This window comes from Prinia subflava, chromosome 4, assembly GCF_021018805.1.
Source record: "Prinia subflava isolate CZ2003 ecotype Zambia chromosome 4, Cam_Psub_1.2, whole genome shotgun sequence".
NCBI classification, from domain to species: Eukaryota; Metazoa; Chordata; class Aves; order Passeriformes; family Cisticolidae; genus Prinia; species Prinia subflava.
The window spans coordinates 40900290-40926494 of record NC_086250.1 but is presented as its reverse complement, the minus strand read 5'-3'; the positions used below and the strand labels follow the sequence as shown (position 1 = coordinate 40926494).

At 42.8% G+C, this 26205-nt stretch overlaps 1 protein-coding gene across 3 annotated transcripts in view; it reads left to right on the top strand.

Annotated features, from left to right (window-relative positions):
* The window catches only part of SRGAP1 (SLIT-ROBO Rho GTPase activating protein 1), a 145922-nt gene extending 121913 nt beyond the window's left edge, over positions 1–24009 (top strand). For all 3 annotated transcript variants that reach the window (XM_063396559.1, XM_063396558.1, XM_063396557.1), the window contains 7 exons: positions 4030–4135; positions 7359–7583; positions 8663–8742; positions 17845–18025; positions 18582–18716; positions 18843–19188; positions 20908–24009. In XM_063396559.1, the coding sequence (XP_063252629.1) occupies positions 4030–4135; positions 7359–7583; positions 8663–8742; positions 17845–18025; positions 18582–18716; positions 18843–19188; positions 20908–21285 (1451 nt within the window). In that variant the 3' untranslated portion in view covers positions 21286–24009. The remainder of the gene's footprint in view (positions 1–4029; positions 4136–7358; positions 7584–8662; positions 8743–17844; positions 18026–18581; positions 18717–18842; positions 19189–20907) is intronic.
* The last annotated feature ends 2196 nt before the right edge of the window (positions 24010–26205 follow it).

Here is a 26205-nt window from a genome sequence, read left to right as displayed (position 1 = left end):
TTTCTGTATGTTTCTACAGTAAGTGAAGGTGACAGTGCCTCTCCAGAAGAGGTTCTTGGAGACTGAAGATCACACATTTCAAGGCTTGAGTGCCTAGGATTTATGTCTATCTCATGTGATGGAGAACCAGTCCTTAGCCTGTGGCTGACAGAGAGGCAGCTAGCTGATAAATATATGCAATGACATTAACCTCATCTGGATTCCTTCATCCAGATCAAGGACATGGAGCCTTTGCAGAGGAAGGTGTGAGATCTGATGTGAGATTGGTAAACAAAATCTTTTCCAAGAGCAATGCAGGATTGCACCTCAACAGATTTTCTTGTGGAGCTTGTGATCTGCCTTTTTTGGAGGATTTTATGAACAAATTGAACAGACATCTCTCAAAGGGGATTAAAGTGAAGTCAGAGGCTAAGATTGTAGACTTAAATGACCTCTGAGCTCTCTGTTTTTCATTTTTTGCAGTGAGTGGTGGAAGCTTCTTAGATCCAAAGTACCTCAGAAACTTAGATGTCTTGATAATGTTATGGATACACAGAAAATAAAATTCCTTACATTATTAGGGTACATTGTTCCACTCTTGTCTGATGAAAATACATTAATAGTTCTGGGCTCAGGTACCTGGCTCTTCCACGAAGTGCTATAGTCATGAAACCCCAGAAGATGACTCCTTCCCCTCCTCTAGTTTCACCCTACAAGTATCTCCTGTGCTCTGCTTTGACAGAAGCATGGTGTTCCCACACCAAACAGCTTCTCATTTTGCTGACAGGATGCTCTCCTGCTTGCAGGTTTGACCCCTATGGCAGAAATGGCTCTGGAAGGCAGATGTGTCAGACCAGAGCTCCAGAAGTTTTGCTTTGCTCTGAGAACTAGAAAATAATAACCATTTACTGTGTGATATTTACTGACATTAGTCTTGATTTGTAGTTGATATTCCTGTGTCCTTCATAGAGATCTCTCTTCCCTGTCTCTCTCCACAGTCAGAAAAAAATACATTAATTCTCAGTGTGTTTGGCCTTGCCGCAGGCTTGTCCTCTTGCTTGTCTTTGGGAATATGAGTCTCATCATATCATTAGAGTAATGAACCACTTTTCAAATCCCCTGATTTCTATTTCAGCTCAGCAGTTAAATTGCCTTACTAGGGCAAATCACGTCATATCAAGCACTTCTGTTTTCTTAGCTGAGAAATGGGTAATACTTCACCAAGCACTCAGGTAAAAAAAGACTAATGAGAAGAGTGCCTCCAACAGAAGTACTGTGAGAGGGGAGGCATATCCAGCTTTCTCCAGCATTGAGGTTGCCAGTATTCCCTTGCAGCAACCAGCTTATAGTTTGGATGGCCATTCTGCCCTGGGGCTCTCTTCGACAAAGCCAGTGGAGGCAGAGCAATGCTTTAGCTTTCCTCTGCATGGGAAGCAGCAGAGCTGCAAATCCTTTCTGCCTGCATGTAAGAAGATTGCTCTGTATTCATTCCATCTTTCCTAAGTACCCAAACACTCAGGTGCTGCATATTCTCAAGCAGCGATGAAATTCAGCTCCACATTTAAAAAGCAGCATGCGAATACATCATTACCCAGCTCTTTTAAATCAGTGCTGGGAAATAAAAGCTCTTGAAATAATGGGAAAAGCATATAAATTTACCACCTGACAGTAGTTTGGATTTTCAATAAAGGACTTTCATAGAAACTGGGTCTGGGTTACCAGGAAAGTACTGGAAGCACACGCATCTCATTCAAGCACGTGTGGCTTGTTACTGCTTCAGCATGGAGTTCGGGTCACTTCTAGTACCTAGTACTGATCATCTCCTGGTAGGACGGCTGAGATAGTTCAACACATGACTACACAGCCAGAATCTCTGTACCTACACTGCCATCTTTGCACTGCCAAACTTGTCTAGGGATTGCTCGGAAGAATTGTAGTCGGCAGGGACCACAAGCACACTGGAGAGTGTGATAACTTCTGAGTGGTAGTTGCCTGCCTGTGTGCCCCATCCTGGTTTAGCTCACTAGTTTACACAGAGCTATTGCAGCCATACAGGCAGCAGACTGCTGGAAGGAGCTTTTGAACCCATCTTGGGTCCCATCCTGGTGCATTTCCCAGGTCTGATTTGAATTCAGCAATGACTGAACCTGGCCCACAGCCAGTCTCCAGAGTTGTGTGGAGGAGGCAGGACTGCAGCACAAGGCATTAGCCAGGAACGGCTGTAATGCAGAAGGCAAGTCCTGGTGTTGCGTCAAAACTGCCCTCCAGCTTCCCACATGCAGCACACGGTGCTGCTGAAGCAGGAGTGTTGAAAGATGCATCAGTTGGGAAAGGAGAGCTGTAGTTGCTCTGAGGATCCTCGTGCAGGCAGCTCCCAGACTTAGCGTGTCCCTGCCGTGGACACCAGTTCTTAACCAGTAACCAGAAATACTTCTTGACTCATGCAGTCCATGTTTACAAGAAACATAAAAATAAATTTCAGGTCCCATGCTCCACTTGAGATGGTTTGAACTGATTTCCAGCTAGTGTTTGGGTTGAGAGTGACTCATTAGGTTATAAATTATACAGCTTGTCAGCAGTCCTTTTTCCTACCAGCTCTGCAGCAGCTCACCAGGGACATTGTCCAGTCTGCAGGCTCTCTGCTGGGGAATAGGTTTTTACTTCCTGCCAGAGTTCTGCTATTCTGCTCCTCAAGTAGATACCACAATCCAATTGGACTTTCTTCATGCAAATAATGGTAGGCTGTTGTCCTGCAGAAATTCTGATGGAGGCCCGTTTGACCCCATCCCAGAATCTTTTGTTCCCAGCACACTAGTGGTGCTGAGCCAGGGAATCTCCTGTGAATACTCGGGTGGGATCAGATCTCTCACCCTTTTGCTGCACTGGCATTTCCTACTGAACTATAACACTTCTAGGTGGCAACCAAAAGTCTTGCTGCCAACGTGCTCTTCTAATGCTTAGTTTTTAATACCGAAATAACAATTACTAGATACCGGTTTTCTTCCAAGAAATGTAAGTCAACACACATTTTGCATCTTCAAATAAATCCTGAAATAGCCATACCAAAGAGCACATAAGTAATATACACCAGTAATTCTGGACTCCTAAATACCACATTTTGTGGTGCAATTGACTTTTCAGCTATTGGAATCAGGTCCTGTTTCTGATTTCCAAATTTTTGAATATCCACTTTAGTGCCACTGGACAGAATTTCTCATCTTAGTCTGCTAAGATTTCCCCTAGTTGTTGTTAATTGCAGCATACTTTCTTGGCTCACATAAAAAGCATTACTGAAATTTGAGGTTGTTTCCAACAGTGTAATTTACTGTGGACTCAAAAAACACACTGAGTTAAAAACTGAGATATTTTGAAAACTGCTTATTTTGAAAAACAGTCCAAGCTTTTATCCCATTGCCCCACTTGCAGCCACATAGTCTTTCTGACCAACATAGACGATAGTGCATCCTTGTTACAAGACATTAGGAACTGATACTTTTATCAGATGATTTTTCCCACTTCAGAAGAATTTCCATGGACTGCTAAAATCATGAAATCATTTGAGAAAAATTCAATCTTTTCATTTCTTGGCTCCATAGCAAAAAAATAAGGCCTTTCTCCTATTTTGCCTCTAAGAGAGTTATAGGTGGACATCTGATTAAGAAAACTTGCTAGAGAGACTCAGTGGTTGGATTATATATCTGATGTGAACATTCAGAAAAAAAGAATGCATCTCTATTTGAAAGGAATGGCCAACATCTTTCTTTGGATCCTTCAGGTTATTTATGTACTGATTCTGTGGTTTTGTGAGCTGTTAAGTGCAGCAGGTGGCCAGCATTTGACTTAGACAGATTTGTATCTTCTGTAAAAACTGGTACTTTTAAGCTGTGTGGTTTTAATGAGAGAATAACTTCCAGATCTCATTTTTCTACTAAACCAAAATTAGACAGATTAGACTAGAGGCATGTGATGATAAAGAGTCAAAGTATATTGAGTAAATTGACTGAACAATCATATACAAGGGAACATAAAATACTTTTCTTCTGTTTGCAGGAATAGACAATCTCTATGAGAGGGCTCTTCACATCCGCAAACTCCTCCTTACTTTGCCCAGGTCGGTCCTGATAGTGATGAGATACCTCTTTGCCTTCCTCAATCAGTAAGTACTCACCCCAGGTACTGCATCTTTATCCACCTGTCTTTGCTGCTGTTGAAGTTCTTTGGGTTTACTCAGACTCGATGTAGAATTCACATTTAAGCTACATTTAACACAAAAGATGATCTTCTAACTGGCAGTGAAAATAGAATGAAAACACTGGATTCCATTCAAATTAAAATTCCATTTGTCTAAAATTGAACAAGACAGATTAAAGTGTTGTCTGAAATGGGGAGTGCAGTCTACAGCTGGCAACAAAATAAGCCAATAAGAAAAATAACAAATACAAGCTGTAGCTACATTAAAACTAGTCTGTGCAATTTAAAAATGCATTTCTTTTCCTTATCTCAAGCTGATTTCTCCTGATGGGAAAAAACCCCAGTATATTCAAGTAACACAGGCACTACAAGCTACCTGTTTGATGCTAGGCACTGCCAGGGTGAGACTTTGTCTTGCTGCTTGTTTTCTGATAACAGGAGTATGAGTATAGAGAACACACATCCCCTGTGTATGCTTTGATGTAGAGTAGCTTGGTTCTCACATTGCAAAACACAGGCTGGAAGGAGGGTTGTGGGAGAGGTAAGGTGGTGTTCATGTCTTCATCAGCCCAGAAAAAACAACTTTCTGTAAGAGAAGATAAAGACAGGTTGGGCAGTTGAACTGTGTTTCTCCCTGTTGTCCTTCATGGCCCCCTCTGGTACTGCTGACCTAAATGGTTTCACAGAAAATTCTGCTTATGTGCACTTTGCCCTGATTCTAACTTTTCTCTTTCTACTGTCAATTTGTCTGTTTCCTGTTATATCTGTTTTCATATCACCTTTTTCTTCTTTTTTCTTAAATTTACCCTTTGCTGATTCATTCTGTCTTTGTGACCTTCCCCATTTCATCCAGCCTGTCTGTTCCTATAGAAACAGGGTCTTTTGGAGCCAGGTTATTTGTTCATGCCTGTAGTCACAGCTGTTCCTGTTTCCTTTCTTCTAGCAATTTCTGAACCCCATTCAAGCAGTACGTGAGAGGGACAGAGATCTAAAGTTTTATGAAAATAACCATTCTTTTGAAACTGAATCCACCCCCCCAGAAATGACACCATGTAAATGCCCTAAAAGCTTACATCACAGCTTCTCCTCTGCAGAGACGTACAGATCAAGCAGAGCTGTATGGGGTTGTACTTATTATGTGGTCATGTTAGCTACATCTGTGCTCTCCACAGGAATACAGTTTGGAAAGAAACTAAATGCCTTACTGCCTCCAAATTGCTCCGGGTGCATCCACAGGAAAAATATTCTAATTATTTGACTTCCTGCAAATCTCATTATGATTTTTGCATATGCAGTTATGCCTCCTTGGCCACATGAAATCATCAGGTCTCATGGCAGACCTAACCTGGTGTAGCCTCCTGCTCAAAGCTCCAAAGTTAGACCAAGTTGCTCAAGGCTTTGGCCAGCTGAGAACCTCAAACAGCAGCAACTCCACAGCCTCTCCAGGCAGTCAGACCCAGTACTTGGTCACTCTTAGAGTAAAGAAATTTTTTCCTACTTTCATTGGAGTATCCCTTGCTGTACCTCACATCTCTTTGCACCTGTGTCTGTCTTGCTCTTGTTTATGATCTTGTATATAGTAGGAGATTGCAGCTAAATTCTCCAATAACCTTCTCTTCTAAAGGCTGAACAAACCCAGTTGTCTCTGCTTTGGATTATAATTCATATGCTTCAGCTCCCCAGACATCTCCATAATAGTCTTTTTCTGGGCTTGTACCAGTTTGTCAGTCTCTCAAAACTAGGCACAGAACCTCATGTGCAACTTCACTAGCACTAGTTGGAAAAGGAATAATTAATTCCCTTACCTGCTGGCTTTTCTCTTCCTAATACAGCCACAAATGCTGTGGAATGACTTCCATTCCATGGGCAGGACTTGGTGTTCATCCTTCTTGAACGTGATTGAATTCCCATTTCTCCATTCCTCCGTCTTGTCAAGGTCCTTCTAAATGGTAGTCCTGTGTGTGCCCTTTGGCACATTTACTGCCCCCTTCCCAGCATGGCATCATCTGTAGGTTGGCTGAGTATGCTCTCCATCCCCCTGTCCACGTTGTTCATGGAGATGCTGAACAGTACCAGCCTTGCTGTTGAGCCCTGAGGAGCACTGCATTTTAACAGCCATCAGCAGAACTTCACATTTCACGATGATAGTTACAATCTTTTTTTATAGTTTTACATGTATAAAGTCTGAACCATCTGATAAATCAGAAGAACAAGATGTCTCAAATTAACACATGGGACAGGATAGTAAATCATGGCATAAGAAAGGGGCGAACATGGTTAATTTTAAAAACAAGTTATGAGGGTAGTCATTTAGCAGGTTTGCCTCATGCATGTCTTGTTCATATGTGGAAAACACTCTCTAAAATTTCCTTTCTAGAGGGAACATAGTGTTGCATTTGAACACAACCAACCAGAATTGCTATGCTGCTTCAGAGTACAGGACAACATAGTATAGGGCATCCCAGATCTTCAGGTTCTGCTTGACTGGCCCCACATAGAATCATTCAAAAGCCACCTTTTCCAGTAAAAATGCCAATGCTTTTAAACAGGGGAATAGATAGCAATTTCTCATTCCAAATTGAAAGCTGGGAACGTTGCATTTTCAGGAAGAAAGGAGAGCTTGCAAAAGCTGATTAATAAGAACAATGAAAGCCTTTTTTTTGGACACTTCCATACTGAAACTGTTGTGGGAGTTTGTGGGCAGAAGGCAAGGTGCTTAGGAATTTTAGGCTGTGTGGAAAAAACAGAAACCAAAAGTCACAAGAGCCCTTGCAAGATCCAAGAACTTCGTTGCCTTCAGAAGACAATTCTAAATTGTGTAGCCAGCTATTGAAAGAGATGCACCAAGGTCCAATGAGAATTGTATACCACTTTGCATCCAGTTCACTTGGAGCACTGATGAGATAGAAGCAGCAGCAGCTGATGTTAGCCCATTAAATCAGTGTACACTCAACGTGGTAGCGTGAGAACACATACATATACATAAATATAGATGTAGTATAAACTCACTTTATAGTGTATATAACCTATTGAAGAAATCTTGGTTTTTTGTTCCGTTAGTTTATGTGGGATTCTCAATGACAGCAGGAAATCTCTAAGTTGTGATTGAAAAAAGTTTTCTACAGCTCTCACAATAAGGTTAGTCACAGTGGAAAAGTCAATTTTTATTGATTTTTCTGTTATAACAGCCTTTCACAGTACAGTGATGAAAACATGATGGATCCATACAACTTGGCCATTTGTTTTGGGCCAACCCTGATGCCTGTTCCAGACATACAAGACCAGGTGTCTTGTCAGGCACATGTGAATGAGATAATCAAAACCATCATCATCCATCATGAGGCTATTTTTCCAGATGTGAAAGAACTTGATGGACCAGTGTATGAAAAATGCATGGCTGGAGATGACTATTGGTAAGTCAGAATATTATCCTTCTGTCTCCTAAACAAAATCATTAGGCTGGTTATCTGGAAAACTACTGTGATACAGAATTCCTTTTCTAATAGAAGTATGAAGATAAATGAGAAGAGCATTTAGGTCTGCACAGTAAAGTGTTAAGTATAAAAAAGTGAAGCAAAGGCAATTATGATGAGGTTTCCTACAACATTTTGTGGAGGAAGCTGCTTTGTGTTCAGCCAGACAGGTAGAATTCTGGGTGTACAGAACACACAGACAAGTAGGAAATTGTTTCGTTGACTGTGAACCACCTTACCAAATTTGAGCTTATGATACCTGGTTGTTTTCTTTGTTGTGCTCTAACTGGGCAGGTAGCTAAACACCACACAGCCACTCACTCACTCCCCCCACAGTGGGATGGGGAAGACATTTGGGGAAAAAAAAGTAAAATTCATGTATTGAAATAAAGACAGTTTAATAGGACAGAGAAGAAAGGGCAAATAACAACAATTATGATATGCAAAACAAGTAATGCACAATGCAGTTGCTCCTCATCATTGATGGGTGCCTGGCCAGTGCCTGAGCAGCAGCTTTGTCCCAAGTTTATACACTGAGAATGACTCCACGTGGTCCAGAATATCCATTTGGGTGTTTGGGGTCAAATGTCCTGGCTGTGTCTCCTTCCAGCTTCTTGTGTCCCCCAGTCCACTGGCAGGTGGGGTAGGGTGTTCAGTGTAAACACTGCTCAGGGGCAACTAAAAGATCAGTGTGTTAGCAACATTATTCTCATCCTAAATACAAAACACAGCACTGTACCAGCTACTTGGATGAAAATTTAACTCTATCTCAGCCAAAATCAGGACACACCCTTGACAGCAAATGCACACACTTTTTATTTATAAAGGAATCAAATGTTCTGAGAGCTTCTTAATGTCTGAAGGAAACCTAGGCTTATTTATTAATCGTGTATTCATAGCACACTAGGTTAATAGTAACTTTGTAACATTATATGAATAATTTTCAATAATCTCATGGAGGTGGCATATTTTTGATGTATGTGGTTCCTCTCTCTGCTCAACCTTCTTCTTGCCTCCAGTGACAGCCCATACAGTGAACATGGTACATTAGAGGAGGTGGACCAGGATGCCAGTACAGAGCCCCACACCAGTGAAGATGGTGAGTCTGTCACATCACTGTGCCTTTGATGGGAGCGAGTTCCACAGGTGTTCCAGGCAGGACACCTTCTTCCTTTCCTAACTGTGTCTTGTTTGAAAGAAGGAAATTTCAGTCCTGGTGTTCTGGGGCAAATCTTTAATCTCTGTTTGGGTGCTTTTGCACTCTTGATTCATCTGTGTTTGACCAGCTGTTTCCTTGTTCTCTCCTGATTTGCCCAGTCACAGGAAGGGCAAGAAAGAAACTATTTCAGTCAGCACATATTATTTTCTGACATAATGTACATTTTTAGTGACTCTTTTGTCTACAGAAACTAAACTTTCCAGAAGTTAAATATTGCAGCTAGAGGATATTTGCCATTCGGGCTCTATTTTTATATGAATTTCAAAGCTGCTCTCTCCAAAGTATTTAGAACAACTGAAAAACATGTATGTACCCCCCACAGTGAAACTTTTGAACAGTAATAATTATCTGTAAATATCAGTCACATATACTTCTGGATATGAGAGGTATCCATGAAAAAATCAATGCAACTCTATTATATTAATTCTTTACATCTAGGTCATAAACGTGTATTCAACTGTGACAGTTTGACCATCCTTCAGATGTCCCTCACAGTAACTTCTGCCAAGTTTCAAGCAAATTTAACAGATAGAAAAGGACTCTCAAAATGGCCTTTATTGTTGCGAGAATTAGTAGCCTGTTAGAGGTAAAGGATTCAGAATAACACTCCATGTAGAGAAGAGCAGCAGGCAACCCAAGACAGAGCAACCAGCACACGTGCACTTAGCAGCAGGAGAAACAAAAGCTTCCCCTTGTCCCTTTCAGAGGATGTGTGGAGGAAGGAAGAGGAAAAGACAGAGCAGAGGAAAGGGGAGGAAAAGAGCTACAGCAGAAAAGGATTTTTTTTTTTAATAATGTCATAAGGGATACTGTTTAGGAGCTGGGACAATTGCTGTAGAGGAGGGAACCGGAAGGTGTATGTATAGGAAGCCTGGCTACACTGGTCCCACTGCACACAGAGCAGAGTAAACAATAGTTCCACTCCAGCTGTACCCGTCTGTCTGTCACGTACACAAGCTGTCAGTGACAGATTGTCTGTCTCTTCCCCTTTGCCAAGGTGAGGAGGGGCAGGCAGAGTCTGTCAGTGCAGCTGTTGGGAGAGGAGGGACATTTGGGTCGGCAGACATTACAGAAGGGGAGAGAACTGAGAGGAGGAGAGAAATCTTGGTCTTCTGCCTTGGTATAGCCATGCCTGTGAAGCAGGGAGAACCAACAGGCCTACAAGACAGGCTATGCATGGGTTCCTCCTGACCAGCCTGGTACAACTAAACCCACCATCTTTCTACAACACATCTCTTCTGAGCAGTGTGAGCAAACTCATAATTGCACCTTGTTTTTCCAAGACAGTATAGCTATACTTTAGAAGAACCCCTTCTTCCACTGGAAGTATGAAGCAAGAGTGGAAGCTGAGGAAGTCTGCCTGTCTCTCATTTAGAGCACAAGTGAAGTGTAGATGACACACCAGTTGAATATATTGGGGCCAACTTCAGGGTCCTGTGACCAAACAGAGAGACAAAGGCACAGTGGACATGGAGAAGAAGTGCAGTTTTTCGGCAGCCATCAAAAGCAGTTACTTCAAAGCCATGCCTGGGAAACATCAGCAGGATCCAGAGGAGCAGGACTGTGGCGTTGCATGATGCATCATTTGTGCCTCCATCATCATGGGCCCTACCCCACCACTGCTTTGGTACACCAGTCTTACATTCCTGTTGTAGTATTATTTGTGTTGTGACTGTGTCACTGGGGAGGACAAACCCTGAAGAGAATAGCTGTCAACAGGACAAAGATTTAACTGCTCAAGATTTAAAGATTTAACTGCTCAAGACATGGTTTTGTTCACCAGATCACGCAGCAGTTTAATTCTAGTTGCTTCATCACGCCTTTTTAATAAATTCAGTGCCGAAAGGAAGAGGATGTTTGTGTTTACAGAGAAATAATTCTTAACACAAAAATATTTGTAAGCTAGGTAAATACTGCTGCAAAGCTGAAGATTAACAAGCCTGGGTCGCACACAAAACCTGTTGGTCTTGGATTTCCAATCTGCAAGCTCTGAACCATTTTTTTCTGTTAATATGGCTTTCTGTTGTAATAGCACATTTTTCTAATGTAGGTTACAGACTTTAAATTAAATGCACTCACTCTGTCTTTGCACATACATTCATGTGTTTGTGCTCAGGACAGTTCCTTTTAAAAAATATCACTTACACCACATATGAGAAGAGGTGAGAATTTTTCATTTTGCTTATTGAACTTCATGAGAGTTGTGATTGACACACAGTGGATTTAAAAACCCTTCTGCTAAAGGGTCTGGAGTATTTTGGGGGTTTAATGTGATTGATTCATTGATTATCAGCTGGATGCATCACTGCCAGCTGGATGTGGAGAGAGAAAGGGAGGTATCACTTTGCTGCTGTATTGATCAGACACATGGCACTTACATGGTTCCCTCTGTTAGGACATGGAAGAAGCAGATTCTAAAGGCTAAGGGGGTTTTATTCATGTTGAAAGTCTGATTAATTTTATGCTAAAATGTTGTATACATACGTAAGACCAAGCAGCCTACCCCACAGGAATTACGGGGTCATTAAAACATAATCCAAAGGTTATGATCAAAACCAAAAGGATTTATTTTACTTACTGTTGCAATAAGTTAAACTGCAAGTGGCTCTCTCTGTTCCTACTAGAAAAAAATCCATCTGTAGGGGCTGTCAATAGTGCTAGAAATGTTCATTATAATTCAGAAAAACCCAAGACTTTAGAAATTGAAAATTAAATTATGTCCACAGAGGTAAAATGCAGTAGACTTCAGGGGGGGGGAAGGACTAGCACATATAAATGAGCATATAAATACTTAATAACTGCTATATTTTAAGCATATAAATTGTTGTGGGTTTTTTCCCCTAAGTTTACTGATGTTCATGTATTTCGGTTGATCACTGGAAAGGGAAGCAGGAAAGAAAAGGAACTGCTTTTTACTGTGGTGTTTTCAGGCTTTTTTAGATATGCAGAAAGTATCCTGGTAAGAAAAACATACAAGTTTTTACTTTCTCCTAAATCTGGAAATGAAATTTAATTTGTGAAGTTCATAACATTTGTACTCAAGCTAAGACACAAAAAAATCTATCTGTAATTTTGCTGCAGAGGAACCTTTACCTGAAAATGTCTCTGCAGTGAAGATTCAAAGGACATTTTTCATGTTTTACTGAATCAGCTGTTAGCATATTTCCTTTACCTTCAAATTGATGGAGATTTTTTATTCTTGTTGGAGTCTTATGGTAAAGAGTGACTAGATCTGTTTGGCAAGGAAGTAAACATTTCCTGAAGAAGTTAGGCAGATGGACTTCTCCTAGGAAAACATACATAAAATTAATACCATACTCTTCATAGATATCTCATAAACTTAGGATAAAACTTTAGATGGTATTTCTGCTGAAAAAAAAACTTACAGGGACATTTCAGACTGTAAGTTGTTGTTGTGTTCCCAACACATAATCATTTTCTTGCTCTTCAGTAGTGCATGCTGTGATCAACACTTTGCCAAATTCTGTTTTGTCAACACCTTCAACACTTTGTTGCTTTTGCTCTTCACAGTCAGAGAACTGCTGTCCTGACAACAGGACTTTGAAATTGCAAAACCACTCTATTCTCTGAAGATAACGAAAGAGGGAGATAGCATCTTCCTGGGAAGTTCAAGGATATAATTTATTCCCAACAGACAGGGTACACTTGGGAGAACTGAGGAAGTACAGAGCAAAGGAACAGCAACTCCTCTAGAAAAAGTGCAGGGGGTAGTGTCCCCTCCTTTCCTCAACTCCATGTGCCCTGAGACACAGAGGACAGCCCAGGGCCAATTCAGTGCCATCACCTCTGTAGGGAGGTTAGGTCTACATCTGGCACTCCAATCCCAAAACTAAAACCAACACTTCAGTTTCTTCTGCCCTTTCTGCTCTCCCAAGCAGCAGAAGTTTTCGTACAGTTCTTCAGTTTGTCCTATTTTTCGTTTCCATAGCTTTGCCTGATTCACTAGAGATGATAGCTGGTGAGGTCCTGTATGTCATCAAATCCTTCTTGCTGTTTTAGGTAAATGCCCACAGGTGTGGACAGGGCAGTGCAATTACACTTCCCTCTGAGCTGTCAGTTTTACTGTTAGACATTCAGTACCACACAGAATTTGAGTAACAGGTCCCAAATTTAGCTTTCATTGCCTTAGCTTTTGGGAAATACTCATCTGTCATTCAGTGACCTTGATATTAAGTGGCTTAACTTTCCAAAATGCATTTATGTCTAGGAGTAACTGTCATGGTACTTTGGTTTTCACTATTAAAGCTTGACCTGTAACAAGGTGAATTACTATTTAAGTGCAGTTTCACTACTGTTTGCTATAGGAGAGTTATCTCTGTGTATAAAGAAATGAAAACACACCTTTCAAAGCAGGAAAACCTGTCTGAACTAAATTTTTGTTATCGTCATGAAATCTGTGTGAAATCTACTGGGCACTCCTCCCTGAGAAGGTGGGATTTGTTACCCAGGCAATCTGAGGTGCATATCTCAAAAGTCATATCAATTATGGGTACGTTAACAATTCATACAGCTGCTTCCAGTGGGACAGTATCATTCAGACCTCTGGGAAAGTATGTGAGTCTTGTAGGTGGTAGAAGGATTCAGTAAACAGGATTCTTATTGTGCACCACACATAGATGCACATAATTTCACTGAATAAGATCAAACTATTTCTAGTTTAGTCCACTAATTTGTAAATAAAAAGACCTGTGTACTCAGTTGTGGGATATTGTATGGTCTGTTGAAGTCAGCAGAGAAACAGGAAATTTGATAGTTAATCAGTTTAGGCGCTTGTCCATCAATCCAGTACTCATGAGCATTGCCAGTTAATTTTAGAGATTGTCTAAGGAAAATATGTGCAGGAAATTTGGGATTTTGTGACTTACTGTAAAACTTTTTTGTTTGGTTGACCTAATATTTTTTGTACATTTTAAAGTATTGCCTATTAGTGAATGACTGGCTCAACAAAGCCTGGGAGATTTTATTTCTGAATTCTTGACCAACTCAACCATAACCCATAATTTAGCTGTAATCTGAAAACAGAGTATTCATACAAATGTCTGCTCCTTTTCAATCCTACCTGATTGCAATATTTCCTTATAACAAATTCCAGGAGCAATGCACATGATAGGAGAAGAACTGTGTTGTTTTGTCAGTGTTACATTATTGCCATTTCATATTGCCCTCTTAAAGATGATGCAAGATAAACAGGCATGTTTGGTTTTACCTCTTTTCATTTTCTATGCCTTAGAGTTGCTTTGTGTCATCTGCCTTTTCTGTTAGAGAGCGACTGCAGCAATAACAACAGGGTAGCACATCATAATATCATCCCACCATCAGAGATTTCCCGGTTTTCCAGAATTTCTTTTTGTGTCAACTTTATATTTTCTTTGCTTAAAAACATAAAACCAAGAAACCCTTCCGCCCCACCCACTGAGGAATGCCAGTGAGCAAGACATTTGTAGAGGACTGTCGTGGTTGCAGGAGAGGTGAATTTTTCCAGGGAGATGTGGGCAGTCCAATCAGTAATCAGCTTTTCTGCTGGCACCTAGATTGGTCACTCAGAGGTTTGGACACGCCTCTGAGGACACAAAGAGTTAAAAGCAGGACCCCAAGGGGGTTTGGCCTCTTTTCAGATCCCAGTTTCAGCAGAGAGACGTCTCAGGCCTCCTTTCCCTGCCCAGCCACGAGGCTGGGTGGGGGAGGGGAAACACGTGGTCGGCTCAGGTAAGCCGGAGCCCCGGGGGGGAGAAGAGAGGGGACAGGACTGGAACTGAGCTGCCCCGTCCAGGATGGAGGGGTGGAAAACTGTGGAAGTGCCTTCTGTGTGTGCTCACCCCCTCTTCCCCCCCCAAACTCCGGGAGAAGGTGCCCAGCCACGTGGGAGTTGTGGAGCCTGGGAGTGCCTGTGTCTGCACCCTGCTGGGAGATAGAAGCTGTTAACCCTTGCTTGGCAGAAAAAAACTTTTCTTAGACATTGATTCTCATGACTGGTGATTTTGGAAAAAAGGAGAAAGAAGTGGCCTGAGACCGAGGTGATAAAGCACGATTAGAAAGAACCTGATAGGCAAAGAATGAGAGGAGTAGCCTTCGGAGCTAGACTTTTCTTGCACAATGTCAGCTATAGACTGAACTTAAGTCTCTTTTGAACATAAACTGCATTTTGGGTAGATGCAGCTGCCCTGCTTTTGCTACAGTGACTGGCACTTGAAGAGTGGAGCGAGCAGAGAAGAGAGGGGGAGGGTGAGGTGGTGCCCTCTGCCCTCAGGGCAGACCTGCTCCTGGAACCCCGGCCCCTGGGTAAAAAGGGGAGAGCTCGGCATGCAGCATCCTTAAAAAGCCCTGTATGCAGCTTCAGCCTATGGACAGCGGTGAGAGCACTGGACATAGGAAAAAGAGAGAGTCACCCTGGCAGACTTCTCTGGGCAGTGCCACGGGTGACATGGGAACACATAAAGAGTAGACTTGTGTGTTCTGGAGAACAGTCTGTAGTGCGAGAGAGACTCCTCTCTCCCTTGCTGAACTGAAGATTAGTTTGGTTTTTTTTTGAGTGGTGATTGTTTGATCTAAAACCCAAAGGTTTGGTCTGTGAAGAGTAATGTGTGGGAGATAGAAACTGGGAGAAGAGAAAAAATGTCTTGGGAAGTTTTTATTTCTGTCTGTGTGTGTGTTTAAGAGTTTTTTTCTGTCGCTGTTCTTATGTAATGTAATAAAGTTTTAGTGGTTTTTTTTTGTTTTCAAGATTTAAGCCTGCTCTGCTCTGTTCCTGATCACATCCCACAGGAGTTGTTAGAGAAAAAACATATATTCATGGGTGCATTAACATCTGGCCAGTGCCAACCCATGACAAGGACGTGGTGCTTGTTACGAATCCTCATCAGGCTGAACAAAGACATTGAATATGTATTGGGGAACTCTTACATTTTATTGCACAGTCACCATAACTTCGGCCACCAGATGAATATTTAGACTCAAAAGGCATTGGCTAACATGCCCTTAAATTTCTTCCAACAGGCTTCCACAAGAGTGGAGGTGAACAAGCCCTTAATTTTGTACAGTACACTTCAGTAAGTGCTCAACTCCCACAACACACAACCAAAGGTGCTGACTCACAAGTCACAGTACATTTGATATTCAAAGGTGCTGGCTCACAAGCTCTTTTCTTCCACAACAAACTTCAAGGCAGAGTACGGGGTAGAATATGATAGTTGTGCTTTGCCTAGGCAAGGCAAGGGAAAAAAGAAAAGAAAAAAGAAAAGAAAAAATGACATCAGTGATTAGATCCCACATTGTTGCTGCCGTGTCAGAGGTCCAGAGTGGGGGCTGTGAGACAAAGAAAGCAAAAGAGAGAAAGAGAGGAAAAAGACAACAAAAAAGAGAATATGGTCCTCTACAGCCATCCAGTAAGGATGCATTTTCAGGAATGAATACTGTTATTGTTAGGTTCTTATTTGTATTTATATAGTTGAAATAATTTCTGCCACCATACATTATTTTCATGTTTGTAACAGTGAATTCCTCTTATCACTGTATTCCATCTCAGTAAAGTTTCTGAGCTAGTAACTTCTAAACACACTGCAGTTTGTCATAGACAGGAATGCTTAACGTGACTGCAGAAGCAGCAAACCTCAAGACAGTCTTCTACAGACTGGGCAAGTTATTAAAAAAATGAGCTGCAAACTATAACCTCAATAAAGGTGCTGTCATTATGTTTTCGCACTGTAGAGTGAAGTTAATTTTAAAAAGACATTCCTGTGCAAAATGATGTCATAAAGGGACAGTGGCTTTCATTACCAGTCTGGTTCTTTGGGGAATTACAACCTCAGCAATTTTAATTTGCATCAGACAGAAAGTTGCTATGCTAGTCATTAGCCCAGATGTTAATTTCCATCTAAATATTGCTCTAATTATGTAAAGAGATTAGTCTTTTCAGGGACTCTTGAGTTACTAGAATCATCAGAGTGTGTGATTCTTAGACCTGTATTTTGCAGGTTTTTCTTTATGTTTTGAGACTTTGATGACAAAATTTAATCTGTTACAGCTCAGGTGCTTTTGGTTTTATGCAGATGAAATAAGAGCTTGTTAAAATCACAGCTGTAGCTGGATGCCTGGGCACAGCTCTGGCCAGACCTTCAGGGCCCCTTTGCTGACATCAGCAGGTCTCCATCCCAGCACAGGTTACAGGACAGAGCCCATTTCCAGCCTAAGGCTGAACCAGCATCCTCACAGAGGATTAGCCAGGACTGCTGTAGCCAGTGTTTGGCTTCAGAAAACACCAGCCTCCCCTGCAGAAACCAGGGCAGCTTGGGATTTTGGAGCAGGCAGAGCTGCTTTAAGCAACTTGAGGCCACATAGGGACTGTCCCTGTGGTCTGGAGCCGTCTTGTCTCACTCCAAGAGGGCATTAAGGAAGTGGATTAAAGCAGGAGGCGTTGGTGCTGTGTAAAACACCAGGTTTCAGTAGGTCTGCATGCTCGTTGAGTAAAAGACAGAAATTCTGTGACCCAGTTAGGCAGGGTATCCCTCATGCAGAGGCTAATCTTGTCTTCCTTTCTTTCCCACTATAGATGGTAAAAGCACTCCTATTTACTTTTCCCTTATCACGCTAGTTCCTTGGCCCTTTGATTATTCATCCGAGTTGGTTCTTTTTATTTTCAGAAGTCTTTATTGCCTGGCCTCCGTCCCACTCTCCAGCCATGCAGGAGCCCTTCCAGCAGGAGGCAGAGGCCTCTCTCCCAAAGGCAGTTGTAACATTTGAGTATGCTGCTGTTTTCTGCAGCTCCTGAAGCAACCCAGATGTTTCCACACCTGGGACAGAGATCGATTATGTTTCTTTGTAAGGGGCACATTGTAACCACTGCCTGAAGTCTGCCTTCCTTCAGCTGATCTCTGTCAGAATGAGCACTGAGAAAATGCAAAAAATGGGGTTATGAAACCAAAATGAGTGATACAGAATCTGATATTTGTTGTTCTTCCCACCCAGAGTGCGAGCCCATAGAAGCTATTGCCAAGTTTGACTATGTTGGAAGATCTGCCCGAGAACTCTCTTTCAAGAAAGGAGCTTCCCTGCTGCTCTATCACCGAGCATCTGAGGACTGGTGGGAAGGAAGGCACAACGGAATTGATGGCCTTGTCCCTCACCAGTACATAGTGGTGCAGGATATGTAAGCAGTGTCTGGTGTGACGGGGTTGTTGGCAGGGTGTAAAGTCTAAAGCACTTAGCAGTATTTCCTAAATGGGTCAGTGGTTTGAAGGGTCAGATAGATCAAACATGTGCCTTCTATGCAGGATACCTGTCTTTACTGCCCTGAATTGAAAGCTCCATCAAAAACTACTATTAGGCTAAGCTATTTCTATGGATACATTCCCAGTACATTCGGAGACAGATACTGCTGCACCTATTTTAACTTGACTATCTCCTTGTAGCAGTTGCTGACTTCTAACTTCAGAATAGCAAGAGCTGGGGAACTGCAGCCCTGAACTCTTAGGCGTGTGTTTTGCCAAGGATGACAAAGTTCTTTACAGAAAGGTTACATACACTCAAATTGTAAAGAGCTCAGTAAACAGAAGGATTATAAACAATTCTGGGAGATGTGCAAAGGCTGCAGTACGTTTATAACATGCCTGCTTTTCATAAGGGGATGAAAATCTGAGAGTGCCAAGGTGCTCTGTCACATTTCATTCACTAACTTCTGGTCTCACCACCTGTGTTCTGTTCAGGGATGATACTTTCTCAGATACACTGAGCCAAAAAGCAGACAGTGAGGCCAGCAGCGGACCCATAACTGAGGACAAGTCATCGTCAAAGGATATGAACTCTCCCACTGACCGTCACTCAGATGTGTATTCAGGAAGGTAAGCTTCAGCATAACGTGTTTTCAGTAGTCCTGCTCACAGCTCAGCTAACACAGTAAAGACTCCTCCACATGCTCAGGCTGGGTCACTACAACTTGTTCTATTACCACTTCTCCATCGGTGCAGGCAAAGAAAGAGATCGGAACCTCCGCCTCCCCTAAGGCGCCCGGGCAGGAGCAGTGACGGGCACTGCCCGGTGCACCCACCCCACCCTCTCTCCAACTCGGCCGTGGAGCTGGGCTCCCCCAGCCTGGCCACGCACTGCAGCCCCAGAGCCCTCCTTCAGAACCGCAGCCTCAACGCCGACAGCCCCGAGCGGCGGCGCAGGCCGGGCCACGGCAGCCTCACCAACATCAGCAGGCACGACTCGCTGAAGAAGATCGATAGCCCTCCCATCAGAAGGTCCACCTCTTCTGGGCAGTACACGGGTTTCAATGACCATAAACCGCTGGACCCAGAGTCAATAGCTCAGGTTTGTGTCTTTTATTTATGGCACTGTCTGATTTTCTGAGCAGCAAATCTCATTGACCAGCACGTGCACTGGTGGGAAGGTGTGTGCAGGGGAATATCCTACTTGGCTTTCCAGAGTGTGTGTGAAGGAAGATGCATTAAACAATCCTGAATAGAAGAAGCACAAAGGGGAGTAAATATTGCAGAAGCAACAAAAAGAAATTATTTCCCATTACACTGTAATGAAATTGCCTCTGCCATACAGAACACTAGGATAGTATTAGAAAAGCTACATAGATTGCTATGCTCTGTTGAAGGCTGGCCTATTCTGACTTGCATGTAAGTAGTGTTCAATTATGTCTCAGTATTGTGGTAAAGAGAAAAGTGCTCTGACTGGCTAGTAGCAACCATTGCTATTCAAAGCAGATTTACAGTCCATGATCTTGTGGCTATTATAGTTTTCATACAGTTCCTACTATGTGTTGATTTGGTGTGTGTAGTAGAACCTGATGTGCAAGATGTTGCAGCTGCATGAATTGTGGGCCCTCTTACACCTGTGTGAACAGTCACCAGTCTTGTTCCTGGCAGTGAAGAGGTGAAGAGAATGGAGTAGGGAGCACCCTGATCATCAAATTGGTCTGTTTTACTGAGCTGGTAACAGCTCTTGAGCAAACAGATACCTCTGTCCTCAGAACTCACATTTTGTCTAGGTAGGATAACGTGATTACTAGGAGCACCCTGAGGGTGCTCTATGATTGCAAATGCATTTTACAATAACACTGGCACTCACGCTTTAAAATTTAATGTACTGATAATGCTTGCTTTTAAACTGCCTCCAGTGAGGAATAGAAGAGACTGGCATGCTTAGGTCAGAACCCACGTATTAGGGTTAGAATGTGCAAGTGTTTTTATTGTTTTATTTTATTCTGATACTCATTCACTTTCCTGGAACAGCAATGTTTGGCTTAAGATATCTTTTTTTTTATGCCTAGACTGGTGATCACTTGGCAGTGAGAGAACCCAAACTTTGATTAAACTATGTGAAAGTCAGTATGAGCAGGCAGGGAACACAATATTTTAAGCTTAGTTGTGTCTCAATACCACTGAAAAGCAGTAAACTAGTATCTTGGTGCATTGTTTTAACCTTCAGACCTGAAATCCTGATGAAGAAAATAGTTTTTCTTAGATATGCATACTGACCAATATCTTACAGTTTTTTCCTGTTTAAGATTTAATTCAGTGAAATGAGAAGAGCTGATAGGCATACAGACTTTATTTCATTAGAAAACTAGGTTTTATAATCCATGTGAGGGAATACAGACCCTGAACACCCGAGGCTTTAGATGAGCAGAGCAGTTAGCTAAGAGTGAGCAAATGGACTAAAATCTTTACAGTTGTCAGTACCCAAGAGATGACAGAAATCTTGACCACTAAAACCTGCTAAGCAAACATCAGTTGTCCTGACAATCACTTCATAAACAGCTTGCATATTTTGGTGTAACACCTTTTTTTGTTTTTCTCATATGAGCAAGGTTAAATGTTTGTAATGTCCACCCAAAGCTGCCATGTTGTCAGTCGTAGTGTCTTTCAAATAAATCTGGTGGAAATTGATTTTTGCTCTATGATAACTGTTAGAGGATGGTTGGTGAATTAGTTAATGCATTTCCTTCCCCCTTCCCTTGCTCCTCTGGCCTTCAGTAGCAACACAAATGACGTGCTGCTCTCTTGTGCTCTGACCCAGGACATTGAGGAGACGATGAACACCGCACTGAACGAGCTCCGTGAGCTGGAGCGGCAGAGCTCCGCCAAACATGCCCCTGATGTCGTGTTGGACACCTTGGAGCAAATGAAGAACACCCCCACCCCTGCCACCTCGACAGAGTCGCTCAGCCCTCTCCACAGCGTTGTTTTAAGGAGCTCCGAGCCTCAGATCCGCCGTAGCACTAGTTCTTCCAGTGACACCATGAGTACTTTCAAGCCCATGGTGGCCCCTAGAATGGGTGTGCAGCTGAAACCTCCTGCTCTTAGGCCAAAACCTATTGTTCTTCCAAAAACAAATCCTAGCATAGGGCCTTCTCCTCCTTCCCAGGGTCCAGCCGACAAATCTTGCACAATGTAGGCAGCTCAGCCACCCACGGTGCCCAGCTGGGGTGTGCTAGGGAAAGGGATGGATTAACAATAGAAGTCAGGGCTCTGTAACAGCATTTGTTCATGTTTGTGACTGGAGAGGCTTTGTTTTTCAGTGTTTTTGAATGTATTGTCTGAAAGTAGCTACATTAACATGGGCATTTGTATTTTGTATGGTTTCGATTAAACTAAAAACTGGACAATTGTGCATAGTTTTAAAAAACAAACATAGACTTACTTGAAAACTTGATGCTGCACCATTTGTAATAAAACCAACACACATCACAAACAGCTTGCCACGTTGTACCATACTTCACACTCTTACTGTAGCTATATAATAACAGATCCTGCACAAAACTATGGGGTGGGAGGGAGTTCAGGGGATGTGGAGCCTCTCATTTCTGGGTCACTAAACCAAATCTCAAGCAGGTTAGTAAGAACTGAAATCTAGCATGTGAGGATTAAGTGTCTGTGTGGAATGTCTAAGTCATCTCAGGCCACATTTCTTATTTAAGACACAAAAAAAGAAAAATCACCAAACCCTCACAACTCATAATTGGCACCAAGTTTTAGCTTTCTTGTCGGCAGTCTCACTAGAGGCAAGCGCTGGATGGAGCTGGAGATCACATTGCTCTCACTGATACGAAGCAGCATTGCAGGACACAGCTAAAGCACATCTCCAGGATAGTAACTAGAAACTCCTTTACTGCCCTCTGTAGTAGTGTACCTTTCCCATGAAGCTAGACCTCCATTCCCTGATACCACATTTTTTACAGAAGCTAGATTTGTTTGAAGTTCTCAGAAGCCAGGCTCTGGGGAGTGCGTGAACCTGTTGGTCCATTAGGGAGCATGAGGGGCTATTAAAGGGATCAACTACACAGTAATTCAGAAAAGTATCCCCTTGACTTTATTGCTCAGTGTCCAATTAAGGACGTGATTTGGGCTGCAATAGTCTGAGTTTGAGCTGACCCAGCCGTGCTGATTGCCTTGCACAGCGCAATCGTTCAGTTGTGCTGACAGCAGCAAGACAGGGACTCTGGAAAGGGACTACCCCCTGCCAGTGGTGCAGGGGTCACTCACAGGACAGGCAGCTGAGCTTCTACTGCCTAGATTCAAGCTGACTAAAGTTTTCCGTAACCCTTTCCCCCTCCACTTCCCCTTTTCTGTAATGAAAAGAAATCAGTACCTTTCTTATGTCTGTGCGAGTGGCAACTCTCAACTTTGCTTGGTGCTCTGTTGTTAACCTTTGTTAGGTATGAGCTAAACCTACAGCTGTTTTGCACATTGCAGCAGTAAGCCATAATATTATTTCTATGAACATATTTTCAAACATCCAATCCATAAAAGAAGTTTCAATTAATAAAATGGGGAAAAAAATCACTTGTGGTCCACCTACAGAAGTACCACTGGCTGTAATTAGGATCTGTCTTTCCACATATTCTGTAAGATCTCACTTTTGGAAAGCTTGAAATTGTACAATTCAGTATATGTAAACGATTGAGTTTGGGATGAGAAAAGCAGTTACAAAATTTGATAGACATAATTGCTGAGATGGCAGGAGTAATTTCCTGTTGTTATTTAGGAGCAATTTATTCCTACTCTGGTTTACACCTTCTTGATGTGAGGTGATGCAATGTGAAGCCCCAGGTGTGAGAAGTACCCCATGAACTGCTCTGAGCCCCAAACTATTGCTGGTATTTGCAAGCACTTTCCAATCCAGTCACAGACTTCACACACATCTAGGTTAGAGGCAAAGGCTTAATCCATCACAGTGGGCTGTGCAGCATGGGTCAGCAAACCTCCACCCTTGTCAACTGTACTGCCTGGTCCTAATGCCAGGGCCAGCACCTAAGGCAGGCCAGCCCCAGCTGCAGACCAGTGCTGGTCTGTAGGGTCTGCTCACTTGTTTGGGACCAGAGATATTTTCAAGTAGTTCCCCAGGTTACTAGGCTCAGTGGAACAAAACTGGAATTTTCTGCATTCATTTACATCCAGTTTTTGTCTAGCATTTTTAAATTAACCCACCTGGCACAATTGAGATGGATACCTGTATCTTTAAATTGCGTAGGGAATTTTGTATGTTTAAATAACTGTACTGGACTCCATAATGCTTATATTAGAAATTGTTTAGCAAAAGAAAATATTAGAAACAGTGCATTTAGTGAATGCGTCCACTTGGTGCATTCACACAGTTAATGTGTAGTTTGATGGTTATTATAGATACTTTAAAGCATAGTAAGTGGATATGTAACAGGAAAGACTGCTACATCTACAGGCGTACTAAAGGGTAACTCCTGCACACCTAATCCAATCAGTATTGTCCTTTACTGTCAAGTTTGATGAATTGCAGTACTGGTAGCTTCCTGCTTGTTGACTGTTACCTACTTGTGTCAATGTACATCTGTAGTATGTACATGTGAAAGTGCCTTTAAATTTTAGAGGAGCTTTAGCTTTGCTCTTGTACTGTTGCATTTCCATTGCATCCTTTCCTGTTTGTGTATGGCTGCATTCCCATTGCATTCCTTCCACTCTTGAAGATCAAATAAAAACATGGAAAATCCACAGTTCTGGAAGAGAAATGTGCTGTTAATCTGTTGTGACAATGCACTTTTATGTATAGTACTGTACATTTTTGGCATGTACCATTACAAGCTTCAGTATACATTCAAGTTTGTTCCTCATAGTGTATCTTTATAATAAAGAAGATAGTTCTGTCTGTGTGTGTAGTTTTGCTGAGGAAATCACCGTATCTTCCAACACGGATTGATGATCTACCTCCCACATAAGGGAGCATCCAGCACACCGGATTCCCCCAGCTACCCACACCCCACACTGCATAAAGAGCTATCATCACCCTCTTGGCCTGAAGAAGCACTTGTTCCTGGAAAATTCCTTGCCTAGCTTGAAAGTCCCTCTGTACCTGAATACCCCTCACAAAGAGCCACCAATTTCACATAGTTCCACCTGGGCACCCATCAAGAGTAGTCAATCATGCTCACACTGGCTGAGGAAGCCCCCACTGCCCACTTGGCCAAATACCCTGCCACCTCCTGCTCCCCGTGGGAAAAATGGGGTGAAAAAAACACCCCAGCTTGCATATTTTAGAAATAGAGTGAAAAGAATTTAAAGAGGGACATTTGTTAAAATGTGGATATTTCTTGGAACAAAAGAAGAGATGCGGTCAGGCTGGGAGGGAGTAGGGGGTGCCACAGTTAAGGGTTATCTTTAGTGACCTTATGTCTGAGAAATGGTGGCAATACACACCCTCCCAGCTGGGTTCAGGAGCCAGGGGGTCTCTGATTGTCAGGCTGATAGCTGCAGAGAGATGTTCTGCCATAGTGGATCAGATCCTATCAAGAACAATTCCTGGGCTCGAATTACAGCTGCCCAAATAGGCTTGCCATGCTGCCCGACTTAGATGTTTAGGGGCAGAAGAGCTCTTTGGAAATGCATTCTCAATCCCTGCTAAATATACCCCAAACCAGTCATCCCTGGTGGTTGTTGAGGACCACCATGTGCCTGAAGAAGACAAATGCCCCATTCCTGGAAGTGTTCCAGGCCAGGCTGGATGGAGCTTCAAGCAATCCAGTCTTGAGGTGGGGTGTGCCTGCCTGTGGTAGGGGGTTGGAGCTGGATGATTTTTAAGGTGCCTTCCAGCCCAAACCATGCTATGATTCTATGGTATGCAGTGTGCGATGGCTGGGGGAAGGGGCTCAGCAGCCACCCTGGCTGGGAGCAGGGCTGTCACTCCTCTTGCTGAGAAAGCTGCCGTGATGTGGCTGCTCATCCATCAGCCCGTGGCAGCGACCTTTGCACCGCAGTGTCCAGCGACCTACTTTGGGCATTTCTTCTTGTCCCCTACTGCACAAAAGCTGACTAAGACACACAGGAGGGGACAGCAAAGGTCATTCCTCATTCAAGGTCCTACACAGCCCAGAGGATGCATAACCCAATTTCCACAGTCAGGTCACTCACTGGTGAGGGGAGGGGCTTATGTCGTGGCTTTTATTCTGTTTTAAAATAAGTAAGAAAACAAAGAGGAGTCTCCTCCTGTTTTATAATACAAGTTTCAGTGTTGCACGGTGCTGACTTCCTAACTTCCTTCCAGTTTTTGTAGTGGAAAGAAGCCCAGCTCTCACAGAGACAGCCAAAGCTTTTGGCAGGTGGTGGAGGAACTGCTGACTGTACTGGTGCTTGAAAAGCAAAAGGGTGATGAGATGTTTTGCTGAGAAAAGTGTATTGGCTGAACAGAAAAAGAGTAGCAGTGGCAGCAGAGTGTTTAGCTCTCAGGCCACTGCTGCAGATCATTGTTTCAAGCCACATGCAGCTCCAGGATGTGGCACTGCCCTAGCCTGCCCAAACACCTCCTCAGACAGCATAAGGAAACCACAGAGGATCCACCCAAATTCTCCTTGGCAGAGATACACAGTTTGTTTCTTACTCTGTGGCTCACGTGGACTGACCCTGACCAGAAGGATCCACAGTTGCTCTGTTCAGTCACTGCTACCCTGTGGAACAAGCCTTGACCTTAGTCTGGATGGAGCTGATACATGGGGAGCAACTGAAATGGTACAAGATGAAGGTACCATTCTTGTACATAGGAATATTGCTTTTTCCATGATCTTGCCTCTTGAGCGAAAAATACTCCTACTATAATATAATGAAGCATAAACAGATCAACAATTTAGCGTCCTAAACCCCAGTTAGCCGAACCAGTTCAATTACTGTTTAAAAAACAAACCAACCACTCATTCAGACATGTCCCTGCTCCTGCAGCTTCTCCCTGTCTCTGCCTTTTCCACAAGGGCATTTGCAGATCACACAGCTGGCAGCACCAGTCTCTGCCAGCACTGGCTCCAGCAGACCCAGACAGAGCAAGTTTTCCTGCCGGGGAGCCCTTCTGGCCCGGAGG